Here is an 18,289-nt window from a genome sequence, read left to right as displayed (position 1 = left end):
TGCTTGGGTCAAAGTTATATTCAGGTAAATTCCTTATAACAATAAAGACTCTAGGATTTGAATTTTGAAATTCATCTAGAGATCAATTTCACTGATCTTACAACTTATTTTAATAATTTGATAAACTAATGGAGAGGAAAATTTTTTTTCCATTGATTACATTTTTATTAAAGATTAAACCAATAATTTAACAAATTTTTTTAGAAGAGTAATTTAACAAAAATTAAGGGAGTATTTCATTTATGAGTAAAAAATTTATGTGATAGGTTAAAATCTCCCTTTTTACTTTAGTCATTCCAACATCATAATAATAAAGAGAGACCATTGAAAGCAATTGCATAGACATAAGAATTACTAGACGCATTTTTAATGATTAAAAGTAGCATTTCGTGTGGTTCCCACACCTCCGTAAGTCATGGCTTAATGGAACATTCCTTTGCACTGTTATTCAACTTTTATATCACCTTCTTCTTCTTCAACACTTCTCCACTTGAGACCCTTCATTCTGAGCTTCCACTTTAGCTTCTTCAATGGCTAAACCTAAGCTTCATCATCAGTTCTTGGTCTTGTTCTTCACTGTTTTTCTATGTTTCTCCAATGGCAAATCTTTTCAGCTTGGCTTAGATCAAGAGGATGATGGGTTGTCCTGGATCAATGAGGAGGATAGTGAAGTAGACATGGCTCAAACCAGGCATGATTCTTCAAGTAGCTGTGACTTCACTTATGGGAAATGGGTTTATGATCAGTCATATCCTCTCTATGATTCTACTTGCCCTTATCTTAGTACAGCTGTCACTTGCCAAAAAAATGGAAGGCCTGACTCTGACTATGAGAAGTGGAGATGGAAGCCCCATGGCTGCTCTATTCCAAGGTACTCTATTCTTTTTGATACATAAATCCAGAATTTTTAATGGGAATCCTTGGCTTACTACACAAATGAGATTTAGCAGATGTTTAATTGATTTACATTTTCAATCATTACAAGAAATATTAGATTTAGCAGCAAAAATTTTTACTACCAATATTATAAAGTTTGCTACATATTACTGCTACAAAATTACGGCTGTGGATATTTTACAACAAAATTGATTGCTGCAATAAAAAAAAAGTTAATAGCAACAAGAATTATTGTTGCAAAAAATTTTCGATAAAAACAATAATTGCCGCCATCTTTTTTTATGTACTATCAGTAGCAATTTTTTATTTTGTTATTATATATTAACTTTATAGGTAACAAAATTAATGTTGTTATAAAATTTCTATTGCTACTTCTAACATTTGTTACCGTGAGTTCAAATAGTTATTAGCAGCAACAATTATTGTTGCAAAAGATTTTCAATGATAACAATAATTGCTGCAATCTGTTTTTATGTACTATTAGAAGCATTTTTTTTTATATTGTTACTGTATATTAGCTTCATATTAGTTTTATAGGTAGCAAAATTAATGTCATTATAAAATTTTTGTTGCTAATTCGAACATTTGTTGTAGTGGGTTCAAATAAACCAGTAAAAATAAGGTGCATTCATACAGGTTTGATGCGTTGAAATTTCTTGGAAGAATGAGAAGGAAAAGAATAATGTTAGTAGGTGATTCTATTATGAGGAACCAATGGGAATCTCTTGTTTGCTTAGTACAAGGAGTGATTCCAAATGGGCATAAGATGGTTAGCTATAATGGTCCTTCAATGGCATTCCATGCTTTGGTAAGATATTCATTAACTCTTCTTTGTTTCATTCTCAATTTAAGGATTTTGACTTCAAATTTTAGCTTTAATGAGTGGTATGAAATACAATGCTTTCAGCTAATTGAACTGAAGAGCTTGGAAACCGAATTGAACCGATATATTTTGCTCTGTTGCAATAACTTGAACTAGTTTGATGTTAACAGGATTTTGAGACAACAATTGAGTTCACTTGGGCTCCACTACTCGTAGAATTGAATAAAGGGCCTGGTAACAAGAGAATCCTGCATTTGGATATGATTGAAGAGAATGCAAGATATTGGAGGAATGTTGATATCCTTGTGTTTGATTCAGCTCACTGGTGGACTCATTCTGATCAATGGAGTTCGTAAGTTCCATGAGCAGCAACTGATTTTAGTTGCCCTAAACAAATACTAACTGGAAAAGCTTTATATGACTTTTAATTTTCAGGTGGGATTACTACATGGAGGGACAGTCTCTCATCAAAAGTATGAATCCAATGATTGCTTATGAGAAGGGACTCACTACATGGGCAAAATGGATTGATTTAAATCTTGATCCTCGCACAACCAAAGTCATTTTTCGAAGCATGTCTCCTAGGCATAACAGGTAGTTCCCATGCAAATCCTGTATTTGCAGATATTACATGTCCTTTTGGGATCAATTTGGCATTGTTTTCAAGAGATGTTTAATTTAGCTAATTTTTAATTTTTTATCCAAATTAATTAATAAGTTTTAATTTAAGCTCAATTAATTAAAAAATTAAAGTTTCTGAACTATATTTCTTGATTTCTTAATTTAGAAAAAAAAATTAAGACGTTCACTTTTTTTATTTTTAAGCTAAATTTCTTATTTCTTTTTTATTTTCTTGATTTTTGAGTTAAATTAAGTTTAAATTGAAATTTCTGAGATAATTTGGATAAAAAAAAAAGTTTAAATTGAATATCTCAATTAGCACAAAGATGAAAATGAGCATTAAGCCTTTTTTTAATTTAGAAAAGTACTATTTTAGATGCACTTGTAAACAATGATTCTAAACTTCTTTTTAGCTTTTTATTTTTTAATTTGGAAAAGTACCCTTTTAGATGCGGTGATTTTAAACTACTTTTTAACTGTTCTGAAATCAAATTTTAATGGCTTGTAATGTGATGCTTTTTGAAATAACAGTTCAAACAACAATGTCATTATGATCTTAAGCACAGTGGGAGCCTTTAATCGCCAAATTATCTTTGCAGGGAAAATGGTTGGAAATGCTATAAACAAAGGGAGCCTCTAGCATTTTTCAGTCACCAGCATGTTCCTGAACAATTGGTGGTATTGAAAGAAGTGCTGAGAAAGATGAGTTTTCCAGTATATTTACAGGATATCACAACAATATCTGCTCTGCGTAGAGATGGGCATCCTTCTGTGTATAGAAGGGTAATAAGCCAAGAAGAAAGGCAACACCCAACAGGCTTTTCTTCAGACTGTAGCCATTGGTGCCTCCCTGGGGTACCTGATATCTGGAATGAGATGTTAAGTGCGATTCTCTAGTTGGAAAATATAGGCATGAGTGTGTAGGATGAAATGACTCTTCTGCTAAAATGTAGACTTTGTTCAATTTGTCATCTTGGAGTCTAGTCTGTGATGACTAATAATTAATGGTTTGTGTTTCAGGTTTTGTATTATAATGAGAAATGGATGATATGATGGTGTCTTTGCTGGCATGTTCCTCTATAATATCTACCCAAATAATCACTTGGGTTCTTGCTCTATCATTAGCTTTTGGTATGAAAAGTTGTTCCAATATTAATTGATTATTATGGGCCAATTCCTGTGGTCAAATCCAGTGAGGTAAAGTCACTTATCAATTCCCTATTTGATTATTATTGGCCAACTCTTAAAATATAAATGTCACAGAGGGAGACTGTTAATAAAGCCTTCAATTTCGCACCTACATTAACGAAGTTGAATTTAGTTTATTTTTAATTTTTTATTTATATTAATATAAAAATTTTAGTTTAACCCAAAAAATAAAATTTATCGGTTAAATTCTTAAATTCTTAATTTAAATAAAAAATTAAGAAGTTTAAATTTCTTAATTTAAGAGCTAAATTTATTGATTTAATTTTAAAAATTAAAAAGTTTAATTTTTTAATTTTCTTTATTTTTAAACAAAATTAAATTTTAAATTATTTTAGATAAAAAAAATAAAAATAAGCTAAATTGAACTCATCCGATGAAATTAAACTTTAAACATATCATCTAAATTTTGAACAAAAAGTTGATAAAGAAAAAGAGTCCAAGGAAGAATTCTCATTGATATAATATGCTTTAATGTCAACTTTTTACGACTGTTACTATCTTGTCTAGATCCATAACTAGAGATCCTAAAGTTAATCAACCATTTCATTTTTGTTTCACCAATCCAAAAAGGCTTTATGCATATATATCCTCCTTAATTACTATCAGTCTCAACCACCATCTCATCAAAATATTATATTGACTAATTGGTAATAAATAAAATCCAATTTGTTACTTTTACTTTTTTTTTACCCCTACAAGCCAAACATAGCTAAAATTTTAATTCAGGTTGAACGTGCACTAATTATGCTTGTCAAGAGACTATTTTTGGATTCTTTTTCCCCTTCTTCCTCTATGTTTTCTTCTTAAATTGATAAAAGAGAATAGAATATAAACCAAACTACTGATAAAATCACTTGATTGATTAATACTTTCAATTAAATATAACAATATATATATATATATATATATATATATATATATATATATATATATATATATATATATATATCAATTCACAGAGTTCTAGCTTACCAAGGTTCTATCAGGATTGAGGATCATTATTAGTCTTTTGCATTCATGGAAAAATTGACACATACCCTTCAGCCATTCTAGTTCTACTCGTGCGGAGCAAACCTTTTCGTGAGCTTGGCAATCTCTTTGGAACTCAATCCAAAAGCTTTCTCCAGAAGCTCTTCTTTAATTCCTGAGCCAAATACAGCCACTGGGATTCTTTGCAATCCAGGATTTTGGCTATTAAAACTACCCAATATAGTTGCTGGTTTATCTCCAATGTTCATTTGGAAATGCACTAGACCTCTAGGGAATACCATTACCTCACCTTTTTCAATCACCTTAGCAAAAATTCGATTCTGCGTATCGACAAATCCTGAATATATTTTCCCCTCTAGAACAAATGCGACCTCAGTTGCTCTTGGATGGAAATGAGGCACATTGACGCCTCCAACATCAAAATCAGCTCTTACTAGTGACATGCCTAATGTGTTCAGACCAGGAAACACATTCACATTTACTGGAATGGAAGATAGCCCTGTTTCGTCGAATTTTCCAGTAGATTTTTTGATCCCAGAAACTACAAAATCTTCTACTGTGGCAGCTGATGAGTTCTTGCAGGAACTATGAGTTTCAGAATCTGTATTAAGTATGCAGAAGTCTCTGAGAGGATCAGGGTCAGAAGCAAAGGTGAAATAGCCATTGAAAAGCAAGAAAAACAGAACTGTTACCTTTATAATTAAGGACATTACTATGCAGGGCTCTATGGACCTACTGACATAGAATGCAAAATGAAGTACTAACGTAAGACATATATACAGTTCTTTCTGCAGTATGCAGCTTGCTTAAGAAGAAAGGAAAGAGGATTAGTTGGATACAAATGCTTGTGAGAGTTTTTAAATTCAAAATTGGTTAAAGCAAAGGATGAGTTGTGTTGATGGATTTGATTATTGAACAAAGAGTATACCCAAAGATATAAAATTGCCAATACTTCAACTAAACTCAAAGATTCTAATCTCCAACTAGTACAAGGCAAACACAACAGAATGATTCTTGATAACATTTATAGCAAGGAAAAATTATATAACTCTTCTATGATATTGGTTTTGATGTGCACTTTAGTCTTACTTTTCTTCAAAATCAAACATTTTAATTCTTGAGTTTTCTAAAATCAATATGTTTGGTATTTCATAAGCTAAAAATATGTCTAGGAAGTGAGAACCACAATTTTTGAGTTTGGGCGGGGGGAACTTTTTGGTCCAAGATTTCAACTTTTTCCTTTTCTTGGGGACAGGGCGTTACCTGCTCCACATGCTCAGGGTAAATTATATTGATGGTGCCTCAACTTAAGGGCATATAACAATAAGGTACTTAAATTTTAATTTGTAATATAAAATGCCTAATCTTTAATTTAAGTAATATAAAATCCCATGTGACTTTCAATAGTCGGTTTATAGATTATTTATGCTAATATAACTTAAGGTAAATAATTATGATTTACTGAAGTGTCAATCTCTATAATTTGAATCATCAGTATTGTAGGTACAAGAAACTAGAGAGAAATTAATATGAAAATATTATTTTTAATTTTTTTTATAAGTGTCAAATTAATAGAGAAAAAATATATATATCTTTTAATCTAATAAGTATCATATCAATAAAAATAATATAAAAATCAGCTACCTAAAGTTTTGAATTTTATGTTACAAATTAAAGTTTAAATATCTTACTATTATATACCCTTAAGTTGAGCTACTATTTATGTAATTTACCTCATATACCCACTTGTATAAATATTTTATTATTAAAGATTAATATAATAATATATTTGGAAGCGATGTTTAAATACAATATTTTACATACTTTTTAAGATAAAATAGACTACTCAAGTACGTGTAAATATATGTAGATGTTGTATTTAAAAAAAAAAAATATAATCTTTAAAAATACACAATAAATATATTAAAATTGATAATTATTAAAAAAATTTAATCTTTTTATTATGAGATAAATATTTAATTAATAAATTTCAATATAATCTTATATTCAATTTACTCTTTTTTTTTTTTATTTTAGTCTATACGAAAATTAAAGAGTTGAATTTACAAAATCTTTTATAGTGGAAAAAGCTTAAGCATAATGTGTATTGAAGAGCTTGTTTGTAATTATCCCAATATAATACAATCTATCCTTTGGGGGCCCTGGGGATGAAGCATGTAGGGAAAGGCATCATGAAGTGTGCCTTCATGATTACATAGGTTTTTTTTTTTTTTTTTTTTTAAAATTGTTTTAAGTTAAACTCATTTTACATATATCTAAATTGATTTATTTTTAATATAAATTTTAAAATACACTAAAATTTAATATATGCATTTAAAAATTACCATGAATAGTAAAAATAAAATCCAAAATAATAAAATTCAATTACAATCAAACTAATCCCTTCGTGAATACACAGCTTACTGCAAATCAAAATAGCAATGACTATGATAATAATACAAATTTAATTAAGGGTTTGATGATTTTAGCTTTTGCAATGGATTGGATTATGGTTCAAGTCTTACCCAACTGCAATCTATTCTGCATCATCATTTCTACCAATTGCCAACCACATATTATGATGTTGGACAATGTCTTGAATTTACCCATTCAAATTTCTCTCAACAACATTTTAAAATTTCTACTCATCATGAAGTCTATTGGACCATTAAATTAGCCATGAAGGCTAATAATTTCCTCACATAAAACCCAGAAAAAAATCCACTACTTTTTTTTGCCAAACATGTTTGTGAAAAAATGTAATTTCTTTTATTTTATACTTAATTAGCATTTGAAATACTTGCACGTGCATCAAATTAAGAAAATAAAATAAAATATTAAAAACTATATATATAATTTGGTATTACAAATATATTTTATATATTACATTTAATTGTATATAAATATATGATTATATTAAAATTACATGATATATTTAGAAAATATATAAAATTAATTTTTGTTTCATTCTTTTATTTATTACGATCTAACACATATTTTTATTCAAATATTTATATAAAAAAATCATATTCAAAAGATAAAATAAGTTGGATTAATGTGGTACTTTATAATATCTATTTTTTCAATTTCAATTTGGTTTTTCAATCAATACCAAAGAATTGAAACCATACACACTCCCATCTTCAATGCTAAAGAAAATAAATATAAGAAAAAGCACTAATAATAGTATATAGATATCTAATTAATTAATATATTAATATTTCTCCTTTATTAATATTAGAGATAATAGTTGATAAAGGTATAGTGGCAGCTTTAAAATAGCAATTTTTAAGAAATCATAATTATAAAACAATTATAATGATATAAATATATACGGAAAACAAAAGTTTCTTATGAATTGTACTTTTAGCTCATTTTTAAAATTAATAGTCATCCTTGATTGATTTAGATTATTTGTTTTATTTAATGTTTTTATAATTCATAGTGTTAAAAGAATATAAAGGTTTTGTTTTATTTAATATTTAAAATTTTATAAGCACTTTTGTTTTTTTAGTTTACTACAAAAGAATTAGTTTTTCTGATAGATGAGACACGAGAAGAAGTCAATAGAAAGCTAGAACTTTGGAGAAGTATTCTAAAGTCAAAGGGTTTTAAGTTAAGTAGAACGAAGACATAATACATGCATTGCAAATTCAGTGAAGGCCAAACTGGTGATAGAGAAGGAGTTAGTTTGAATGGAGTGATACTGCCCCAAAGTAATCACTTTAAATATCTAGGCTCTGTCCTTCAAGTAGATGGGGGATGTGAGGAGGATGTTAGTCATAGGATTAAAGCCGGATGGTTGAAGTGGAGACGTGCCACGAGAGTTTTATGTGATCGTAAGATTCCCAATAAATTGAAAGGAAAATTTTACCGTACAGCCATACGACCAGCTATGTTATATGGTAGTGAGTGTTGGGCACTGAAAGAGTCGTATGCATATAAGATAAGAGTTGCAAAGATGAGAATGTTAAGGTGGATGAGTGGCCATACTAGACTAGATAAAGTCCGTAATGAGAGTATTAGAGAAAAGGTAGGAGTGGTGCCAATTGAAAATAAGTTGAGAGAATGGAGATTGAGGTGGTTTGGTCATATGAAGCGTAGATATACGGAGGCTCCAGTTAGACAAGTAGAGCACATTAGGTTAGAGAATAGAAAGAAAAAAAGGGGTAGACCTAAATTGACTTGGAGGAGAGTAGTACAACATGACCTAGAAGCATTACACATTTCTGAGAATTTAACCCAAAATCGTTTAGAGTGGAGAAAGCGAATCCATATAGCCGACCCTAAATTTTTGGGATAAAGGCTTAGTTGAGTTGAGTTGAGTTACAAAAGAATTAGTTTAATTACAAGTCAGCCTTCGAATCAATTCATGCATATTTTCACATTAACTTTCAATTTTATGTGTCATTTGTATTAACTTATTTTGAGTTTAATATAAATTCAGTCAAATTTTTATAACCACTACAAGAAAATTATATTTTAATGACACTATATAAAATGCTTTTATAAATTATGAGGGGTCAAATATATAAAAATTGTAATGTTACTTATAAAAAATTATAGCGGCATTACACACATATATAAAGATTTTTTCTTTTCTGTAATTATTAATATAAAAATTAATTATCACAAATTAATTTAAAAAAAAAATTAAGATTCACTAATAAATAAAACCTAATATTTCATGCATGAAGTACTATAAAATAAATTGAAAATTGTATAACTTATAAGATTTAATATATATATATATATATATATGAACCTAAAACATATACCTATAAACTTTTTTATAAAAGAAAATGTAATTCAACTAACAAAATAGTCATACAACATCTATAATCAATAATATTAATATTGAATTATGATCAAACTTTACAAAATAAGGTAAATCTCTTAAAATACTGTATAGAATTTCTTTAACATATCTCCTAAATTATTTTATGGTCTTATGTTTTGTTTATTTTATGAAAATAATTTATATGTAAAAAATATTTTTCATGGAAAATATTTTTTAAAAAATTATTTTTCATTAAAATATATTTCATTGTTTGGTTATAATGTTAACTTAATATATATATATATATATATATATATATATATATATATATATATATATATATAATTTTTTTCATATATTAATAAAATTATTAAAATTTAAAATTTAAAAAATAACTTTCTCTTTTAAAAAATAAAAATTATTTTTTAAAAAAATAATTTAATTTTATTTTTAATTAAAAAAATATTTTTTATTGATCAATTTTCTTAAGTGTATCAAACACTAAAAAATATAAAAAATATTTTCAATGAAATAAATGGAGTATATATATATATATATATATATATATATATTTGCATCGTAGTTATTGCAATATTTTGAGCGATCATTTTTATTCAGTAAAAGTGATTAGCAATAATCTTAAACTAATGGACACCTTTTAGTAAAAAAAAAAAAATGAAAATAATAATAAATAACCATATAGAAAAATCAATACTACATGTCTAGTTGTATTTTAAGAATCATACTAAGATTTCTCATGCAGTTATAATAACTCAATATTATCTACATAATTATAATTTTAAACAATAATAAAATTTCCATAATAATAAATCAAATTCAAATTCTTTAATTTAAAAATTTTAACAGCTCAAATTGTGTTAAGAGTGCCATGTGCTGTTACTTATTATTTAAAATTTTCTTACTAATCGTTAATATATTAAAATTAGAATTTCAATTTACAAAATCCCTTAAAAATCATGTCTATTTGTATATGCTATTTACATAAATTTACCATTTTATATTTATTTTAACTTTAATTACTTATTTAATTTATATTTCTTAAACTTGTATTTGTTTATATTATTTAATTAACTTTTTTTATAAATTTATTTTTTGTTTAATTATTCATAATTCATAGTTTTAAATTAAAAAAACCCCAAATTACCTTAGTTTTCAATTCAAGCCGCATTTTATGTAAAAGTCCAAATTTATGGGTCGAACATGCACTAGAATTTGAGCTATTATAAAATCCCAAAATTCATAGTAAGTCTCATTGCTTTCAAACCTATAATGCTTTCAAACCTATAACCAAATCCAAATTTAAGGCTTATCATATAAATAAAATATTATAAAATAAATAAATTAGAGAGTTCAACTCAATCCAATATACAATCCAACAAATATATAAATGGGAAGGGAGATATTAGTTTTGCCAAAATTACCCTTCATGATTTATATCATTTACAATATTATAAAAATGCAAAGAAACTAAAAAGTTAAAATAGGAAAAAAAGATTTATATTATTTACAATATTATAAAAATGCGAAGAAACTAAAAAGTTAAAATAGGAAAAAAAAACACTAAAAACTTAACAAAAACATTGAATTAAGAAGAAAGAAGGTGAAATTAAATACAACTCTTTTCTAATATAATTCTATCTTAATTTAATAATAATAAAAAATAATATAAATATATTTTAGAATTAAAAATATTAATATAAGAGATAATAATAATAATAATAATAATAATAATAATAATAATAATTATTATTATTATTATTATTATTATTTAAATTAATTTTAGAGTTATATAAATTTAAAATTCTTAGTTTACTTTTATATATATATATATATATATATATATATATATATATATATATATATATATATCAATCATAATTGGAGTAAAATTTTATATAAAAAAATAATTGAAATAAAATTGAAATTATAGTTGTTTAGATAACTTCAAAATATTTGGTGATCATAGATATAAATAATCATGCATATGTACTGAGCATTAGGCAATAGGTTCATTCAACTTAAATTCATCGATAATTGTCATGTAATTAGAATATCCGAAATTTGGTTTCTAGGTCCAATCCTTTGAAATGGAGATGATAATAATAATAATAATAATAATAATAATAATAATAATAATAATAATAATAATAATAATAATTTTGTAGGGATGCTGTTTGCACTTTATCTCATGGAAATTGGATAAAGAGTAAAGGCTCAGACTTTTATATTGAATTTAGTAGCAGATCTGAGTCAATTTAAAAGGTTTGTATTCTGCTCTTACTTGCATTACCTTTTTGCCATAATTAACTAGACTATTCTAGATTCAAATTATGCTTTTTTATATAGTAAATTTTGGGATTTAAAATGTTAATATGCTTTTTTGCATAGAATTTGATTTCAACGATCTTGACTGCATATTTTACTTTTCTTTATTGCATGCATGTGCAAGGGTTACCAATGACTTTATAGAAGATAAGACTATTAGAACTGTGTGTAGTTTAGCCATTTGATATTTGAGAAATGCTATAATCTAATGTTTGATTAAATAAATTCAAGGATAGCTCTCTGCATTGGAAGAAAGAAATTTAGCTAGCATCAATAGAGTCATGGTTAATACAATAAAAAATTAATCGAGAGACTTGCTGTTGCTATGAGATTATAAATGATTGGTGCATGTAGTTTAATTCATAAATGGTTGATAATTTGCTGAACTTAATAATTATTGTTCACAACTTGCCATGCAAGCCATTTATAAAAGTGCTTCTAATTGTTTTCTCCTGTAGCATTCATGCTTTATGTACTACATTGGGAATTGTTTATTGTGACTATCTATTTTTTTATTTTAATAATATCATGATTATAATGTAAACAAATTTCAAACATTAAAATAATTGAATCAAATTCAACTAAATATCAAATTGAATTAAAACTTAAAATATTTTAATTCAATTTTAATTTAAATTTTTAATATATATATATATATATATATATATATATATATATATATAAAAGAAAATAGTTTCATTGTTGTATTCAATTTTTAAAGTTACAACACCATGGAAACAAAGGAGTTGAATAAATATGAATGGTCATCTTTCCAAATTACAAATTTCTATTTATAAGATTGTGAATGATAGTTCACAAGTGTTGGTTATAAGATATTCTATGGCAGCTTAATCTCAAAAAGCCTATTTTTAAGCGGCAAACACACTTTATAGCTATTTATTACCCATTTCACAAAGTTTTGAGTATGAACAATTTCTACCATAACTTTAGTACAATTAAAATTATTAATTGCCAATAAACTATTTTATTAAAAAATTAAATTATATTTTAGTACATTTTGTACTAATTCAAAATTAATGATAATTTGATATTATGATAATTAATGGCTAAACTTAAATGACTATTAAAAATCAATTATTAAAAAACAGTTTATTTATTTATTTATTTTGCTATTACAAGTGTTTCTCAACATAAAATTTTAATGCCATCAAAATCTAATTATTTAAGGTAAAACTTAAAAGATGAACAAATTATTATAATTGTTAAAAGTTAAAACAAAAGAAAAAACAATTATTTTTCTATTAATAATTCTCAACTTAAAATTTTAATACCATCAAATTCTAATTATCTAATTAAGCTCAAGCATAAAAATTAAAACAAATTGTTATAATAGTTAAAAGTTAAACAAAATAATAGAAAAAAAAGGAGATTTTTTCTATTAATAATAACATTCTCTTAATTTTTATTAGATTTGATAATTAGATTAATATTACATACTAATAATTAAATTTGATTATAACAGATAACTTTTCATAAAAATATAATCTAATTAATTATATAATAAATTTAAATTTAATAAATATTTTCTAATTTTTAGTTTGATAAATATTTTTATTTATAAAATTAATTAGATTAACATTAAAAATTAGTATTTTAATTTAAATAATGAAATTTAATATTATATGTAAATTATAAATAAAATAACTAAAAACTTTAATTTAGAGATAAAACTATTATTGTTATTATTATGGGATAGAGTTTTTAGCTAAAAATTTACTTTAATTTTTATTATAAAATTTAATAGTTTAAAATATTACAATTTTAAATAGAATATTTATTTATTAATTAAGTGATATGAATTGATACAATATATAAAAAATATTAAAAATTACATATAAAAAATTAAATTATAAATATTTATAATGAGTATAAATAATGTGCATAGTATGTTAAATAAAAAACTAGTATATATAAAATCCATTAATACTATATTTGTTAATGTTATTGTATAGTTCTAAGATTAAAACAATTTAATAATTAATAGCTAAATAATTAAAATTAGAAACTACACCATACAACAACCCGCGTATAAAAAATATAGGTTAGACTCTGAAATAAAATCGCTTCTTTTGCAACCTAAAAAAAAATATTGAACAAGAATAAGCGTTTGACTCAGAGAGTTTAGATATTGATAGTAAATGCAATTTCTATAGCTACCTCAAACTAGTGCAGTCCTACCGTGAATTGCACATCCAACACAAAAAATAAATAATTCACCCAATATTTGTACGAGAAGATAATTTGAAGCTATACACGTACCTAATGTATCACACCATACATAAATATGAGAGCTAATCCCCTATATAACTTTATCAATCCAAATCCTGTCAACAAGCTCAACTTAAACTGGACTTTCGCTTAAAATTCAAGTGCGTGGGGCAATGAAAGACCTCTATCAAAGTCATGCCTAACCTCGACTTTGCCATATCTATAAAAACCGGGTTCTAGCGAGACCAGCTCAAGTCATGACTGCCCATCCAATTGTTTTTAGTTTTGTTTTAGCTTATTTGTTCATTTTAATTAGTTAATATTTGATTTTTATAATTTTGATGTTTTTAATAGGTTTTGTGATAAATTGAAAGTCAATGATACATTAGGAAATGATTTGAAGAAATTTAGAGCCCTTAAGCATGGAAAAGAGTTGAAGAAATAAAGCTTTGGAAACTAAGTTTGTCGAGATTTGCTTAAGATCTTGCTTGAGATCTTGCTTATAGTATGTCACATTGCTTAGCCTATGACTTGAGGCAAGTCACAAGTCAAATGCAACTTAATTCCAGCATATTCAGAGTTTCCAAAATCAAACCTATCAAAATTTACATGAGAAATTGTTTGAGATCCTGCTTAGGGTATGTCACAGTACTTAAGGTGTGGCTCAAGTCAAGTTGGACATCAAACATAAGTGAAAAACTCATTTCTACACAAAACATGTCGAGATTTGCTGAAGGTATTGCTTACCCTATGCAGACATGCCATGCAGAACCCGAAATTTACTTAAGATGTTGCTTAGGATAAGCAACATCATCAGCAGGCAACCCAGAATGTGAAAAGCTTTGTTAACCCGAAAATTTTTATACCTTATCTCCTATCCATTTATTGGTTCTTATCTATTTTTAGACCTACTTTAGAGCAGCATTTGGGACTATGTAAAAATATCATTTTCTAGTATTTTCCCTAAGAAGTAAGAAGGAAAGAAAAATCACAAAAATAGAAAGGAGGAGAAATGCCATTAATCCTAGACAAAGGAGCTACTGCTGATATTTTTGGAAGCTCTAGAGATTTTCTACCTGGGTTTTTTTAATCCCTTATCATTTTTTTTTAACTTTTCCAGTATTTACTCTTGTAAATATCAAAATGAATGAGTAGAATCTTTAGATTTCAGAGTTGGGAAACATGTTTTAGATTAATTTATGGATTTGGATTGGTTTATTTCAGATTTTATATAAATATGAGTTTTGATTCTTCTCCTGGTGTTCCTATTTTACTTGCCTAATGTTGGCACCCATTGGGTGTTATCTTAATCTTTAATTGAAGGATGAAAGGTGAAAATCATTGATAGTCAATCAAGGATTAGAACCTAAAATCACTTAGATTTAGAAATAAATTAGGGATTTAAGAGGATTCATTGATTGGTTACAAAACTTAATGCTTTTTAAGTAAATCAAAATTATACGAAAGTAGGTTTGGTTTTCTTAGAATACACTTTGGTTTACTTGAAATAGATATGAAAAGATTTTAGAATTAATCACCTTAAAACTCTATTTTCTCTTGAAATTGGATGAACCAAGACAAATCCGAAATAATTTATGCATAAACCCTAACTATGGAATCACTTTTACCATTAATTAGCCTTTAATTTTAATTACCCTTTATTAATTTAGTTTAATTGCATCTAGATTAAAAATTTATTTGCTTGCTCTTTACTTATTTTAATTAGATTGACAAATTTCACTAAGTTTATTTACATTTACATTTTACTTCATTTATCATTAACCTAAATAATCACTTCATTCATAGTTTGGTAATCAAACGCAAACCCTCAAGGGAATGATACTTGAATTATAACTTTATTACTTGATACGGCCTATATACTTGTGGATACTTAACATCAAGTTTTTTGCGCCATTGTTGGTGATTTGAATTTTTTTTTTATTGAATGATTGTTTGTTTGGTTAATTTGGGTTTTTTTTTTATTTTTAATTTCTTTTACTAGTTTACTTCGAGAATTTATTTATTTTGTTTTTTAGGTACTTTTATTTTATAAAAAAAACAAAAAGTAAAGAAATCAACTTATTCTTTAGTCCAAAAATAGAGAAGACAACTAGAGCCTTAAGAGCAGAAGCTAAGAGGAGAAAAGCAAAATTTAGAGCTCAACAACAATAACAAAGAGAACGAGAGCAAGAGCAACCACAAGAAGCAATGGCAAACAATAAGAACAATGCTGACAACCATTCTGTGAAGGATCATGCCTATCCTAATATTGGGGATTTCATGCCAAGTATCACAATACCAAAAGTAGAAGTTAATAACTTTGAATTGAAGCCTGCACTCTGTCAGATGGTACAATAATCACAATTTGGGGGAAGCCTAAGTGAAAGTCCACATGTACATTTGGCACACTTTCTTGAGATCAATGATATATTGAAAATAAATGGAGTTTCTAATGATGAAATTCAACTCATATTTTTTTCTTTCTCTTTAAAGGACCGAGCTAGAGAATGGCTACATTCTTTGCCACCAGGTTCTATCACAACATGGGATAAACTTTCTCAAGCATTTTTAGCTCAACATTTTCCACCAAGCAAGACAGCTAAGCTAAGAAATGAGCTTACTTCTTTTAAACCTAGAGATGATGAGAGCTTTTATAAAGCATGGGAGAGAGAGATACAAGGATTTGCAAAGGAGATGCCTACATCATGGGATTCCTAAGTAGATGCTTATTCAACACTTTTACAATGGTATTTCTTTAGCAATTAGGAGTACAATTGATACATCTTCTGGAGGTAATCTTATGGAAAAATCTGAAGATGAAGCTTTTTTTGCTTTAGATAAAATTGCTTATAACAACTACCAGTAGAGTCGTGAGAGGAATGAGATCAAGAAACCAGCTGGCATGTTTGAGCTTGATGCCATGAATATGATTAATGCTAAGTTTAATGTTGTAAGAAGGAAAATGGACAAGCTAAGCATGAAAGTAGATTCTTCAATTAGAGTTTCAAGTAATTCAGTAGATGTTGGAGCTACAAATGTGAATTGTGCTACTAATTTTCTTGCATTTGGTCAAGACTTTTTAAGTGAATAAGTGGATTATGTGGGGAACTACAATCAAAGGCCAGGTGGTAACCCATTTTCTACAGCTTTTGATCCAGCATGGAGAAACCACCCAAATTTCTCATGGGGAGGTAGACAATGACAACATTAGAATTTAAACAACCTCCTAGATATCAACAATATCAAAATTTTTAACAGAATATAGGGCCTCCTCCTAGAATTCCTAAACGTTAGAATGCACCTGCTCCACCACAACCACAATAAGCACAGACAGATAAGATAGCTAGATTGGAAGCCATGATTGAGACTCTACTAGCAAGCCATCAAAGTTAGCAAGTTATGATTTCTCAATTGACATCTAGAATGGAATTATGGCAACACACAATAAGATGTTAGAAAATCAAATAACTCAATAGGCAGGCTCTTCAAATAGCAAAGCATTTAGGAAGCCTCCTAGCCAACCAGAAAATTCAAGGGAGTATTGCAAAGCTATCACATTGAAAAGTGGAAAAATACTAGAGAGTGGGGATAAAAAGGTTGAAGAGAATGTTGAAGAAGAGAAAAAAAATAGAGGGAGATAAAAAAGTTGAAGTTAAAGTTAAGTTTGAAGTTGAAAAAGAGAGTTTAATAGAAGAGAGAGAAAGTAAAGAGAAGGAGAGTGAAAAGGAAGAACCTAAATATATGGCACCTAAGGCTTACATTCCACCTTTACCATTCCCACAGATATTTCAGAAAGTAAGGTTAGATAAACAATTTGGGAAGTTTTCAAAGGTGTTAAAGTCTTTGCATGTGACTATTCCTTTTACTGATGCCCTAGCACAAATGCCTGCATATGCTAAGTTTTTGAAGGAGATTCTGTCTAATAAGAAAAAGTTAGAAGAATTTGAGATAGTAACTCTTATAGAAGAAAACAATGTTATCTTACAAAATAAGCTTCCACCTGAGCTGAAAGATCCTGGTAGCTTTTTAATACCATGTTACATTGGAGATGTCAATATAGATAAAGCTTTATGTGACCTTGGAGCCAGTGTTAGTTTAATGCCTTTGTCAATTTATAAGAAGATGAAGATTGGAGAAATAATTCCTACCACCATTTCATTATAATTAGCATATAGATCTTTTAAATTTCTAGTTAGGGTGATTGAGAATGTGCCTCTGAAAGTTGAAAAGTTTCCACACCAGTAGATTTTGTAGTATTGGAGATAGAAGAGGATGTACACATTCCTATTATTCTTGATAGACCTTTCTTTACTACTGCTAGAGCTATATTGATGTAAAGAATGGAAGGCTTACATTAAAAGTTAAGACAGAAAAAGTTGAGTTTAATTTGTTTC

General features: G+C 27.2%; 2 protein-coding genes and 1 non-coding gene across 4 annotated transcripts; 1 reads left to right on the top strand and 2 right to left on the bottom strand.

The window, feature by feature from the left end:
* The first annotated feature begins 460 nt into the window (after window positions 1-460).
* Window positions 461-3,459, top strand: LOC110673128 (protein trichome birefringence-like 36). Of its 2 annotated transcripts, none has more exons than XM_021836166.2 (5): window positions 461-871; window positions 1,534-1,705; window positions 1,891-2,072; window positions 2,156-2,314; window positions 2,873-3,130. In XM_021836166.2, exons 1-5 carry the CDS (start codon window positions 531-533, stop codon window positions 2,979-2,981), a joined length of 963 nt encoding a protein of 320 aa, XP_021691858.2. In that variant the 5' UTR covers window positions 461-530; the 3' UTR covers window positions 2,982-3,130. The 2 variants fall into 2 exon arrangements, with proteins under 2 accessions (XP_021691858.2, XP_021691857.2); XM_021836165.2 differs by having other exon boundaries at window positions 462-871; window positions 2,941-3,459.
* A 1,016-nt stretch (window positions 3,460-4,475) lies between these two features.
* On the bottom strand, window positions 4,476-5,592 carry LOC110673129 (germin-like protein subfamily 3 member 2). The gene has a single exon (XM_021836167.2). The coding sequence runs from the start codon at window positions 5,248-5,250 to the stop codon at window positions 4,606-4,608; it is 645 nt and encodes a 214-aa protein (XP_021691859.1). The 5' UTR covers window positions 5,251-5,592; the 3' UTR covers window positions 4,476-4,605.
* Window positions 5,593-16,496: 10,904 nt separating this feature from the next.
* LOC131173484 (small nucleolar RNA R71) lies at window positions 16,497-16,607 on the bottom strand. The gene has a single exon (XR_009143800.1). It is a non-coding gene; the product is annotated as a small nucleolar RNA R71 (small nucleolar RNA).
* Window positions 16,608-18,289: the final 1,682 nt, after the last annotated feature.

This window comes from Hevea brasiliensis, chromosome 14 (genome assembly GCF_030052815.1).
Source record: "Hevea brasiliensis isolate MT/VB/25A 57/8 chromosome 14, ASM3005281v1, whole genome shotgun sequence".
NCBI lineage: Eukaryota > Viridiplantae > Streptophyta > Magnoliopsida > Malpighiales > Euphorbiaceae > Hevea > Hevea brasiliensis.
Note: the sequence above shows the minus strand (reverse complement) of the source record. Positions and strands in the feature narration are given on the sequence as shown.

Excerpts from the sequence above, each read along its gene's own strand:
- LOC110673129 (XM_021836167.2), bottom strand. The coding sequence starts at position 5,250 with ATGTCCTTAATTATAAAGGTAACAGTTCTGTTTTTCTTGCTTTTCAAT.
- LOC110673128 (XM_021836165.2), top strand. The coding sequence starts at position 531 with ATGGCTAAACCTAAGCTTCATCATCAGTTCTTGGTCTTGTTCTTCACT. Across the intron at positions 872-1,533 it reads CATGGCTGCTCTATTCCAAG|GTTTGATGCGTTGAAATTTC; the intron begins GTACTCTATTCT and ends GCATTCATACAG. Across the intron at positions 1,706-1,890 it reads CAATGGCATTCCATGCTTTG|GATTTTGAGACAACAATTGA; the intron begins GTAAGATATTCA and ends TGATGTTAACAG.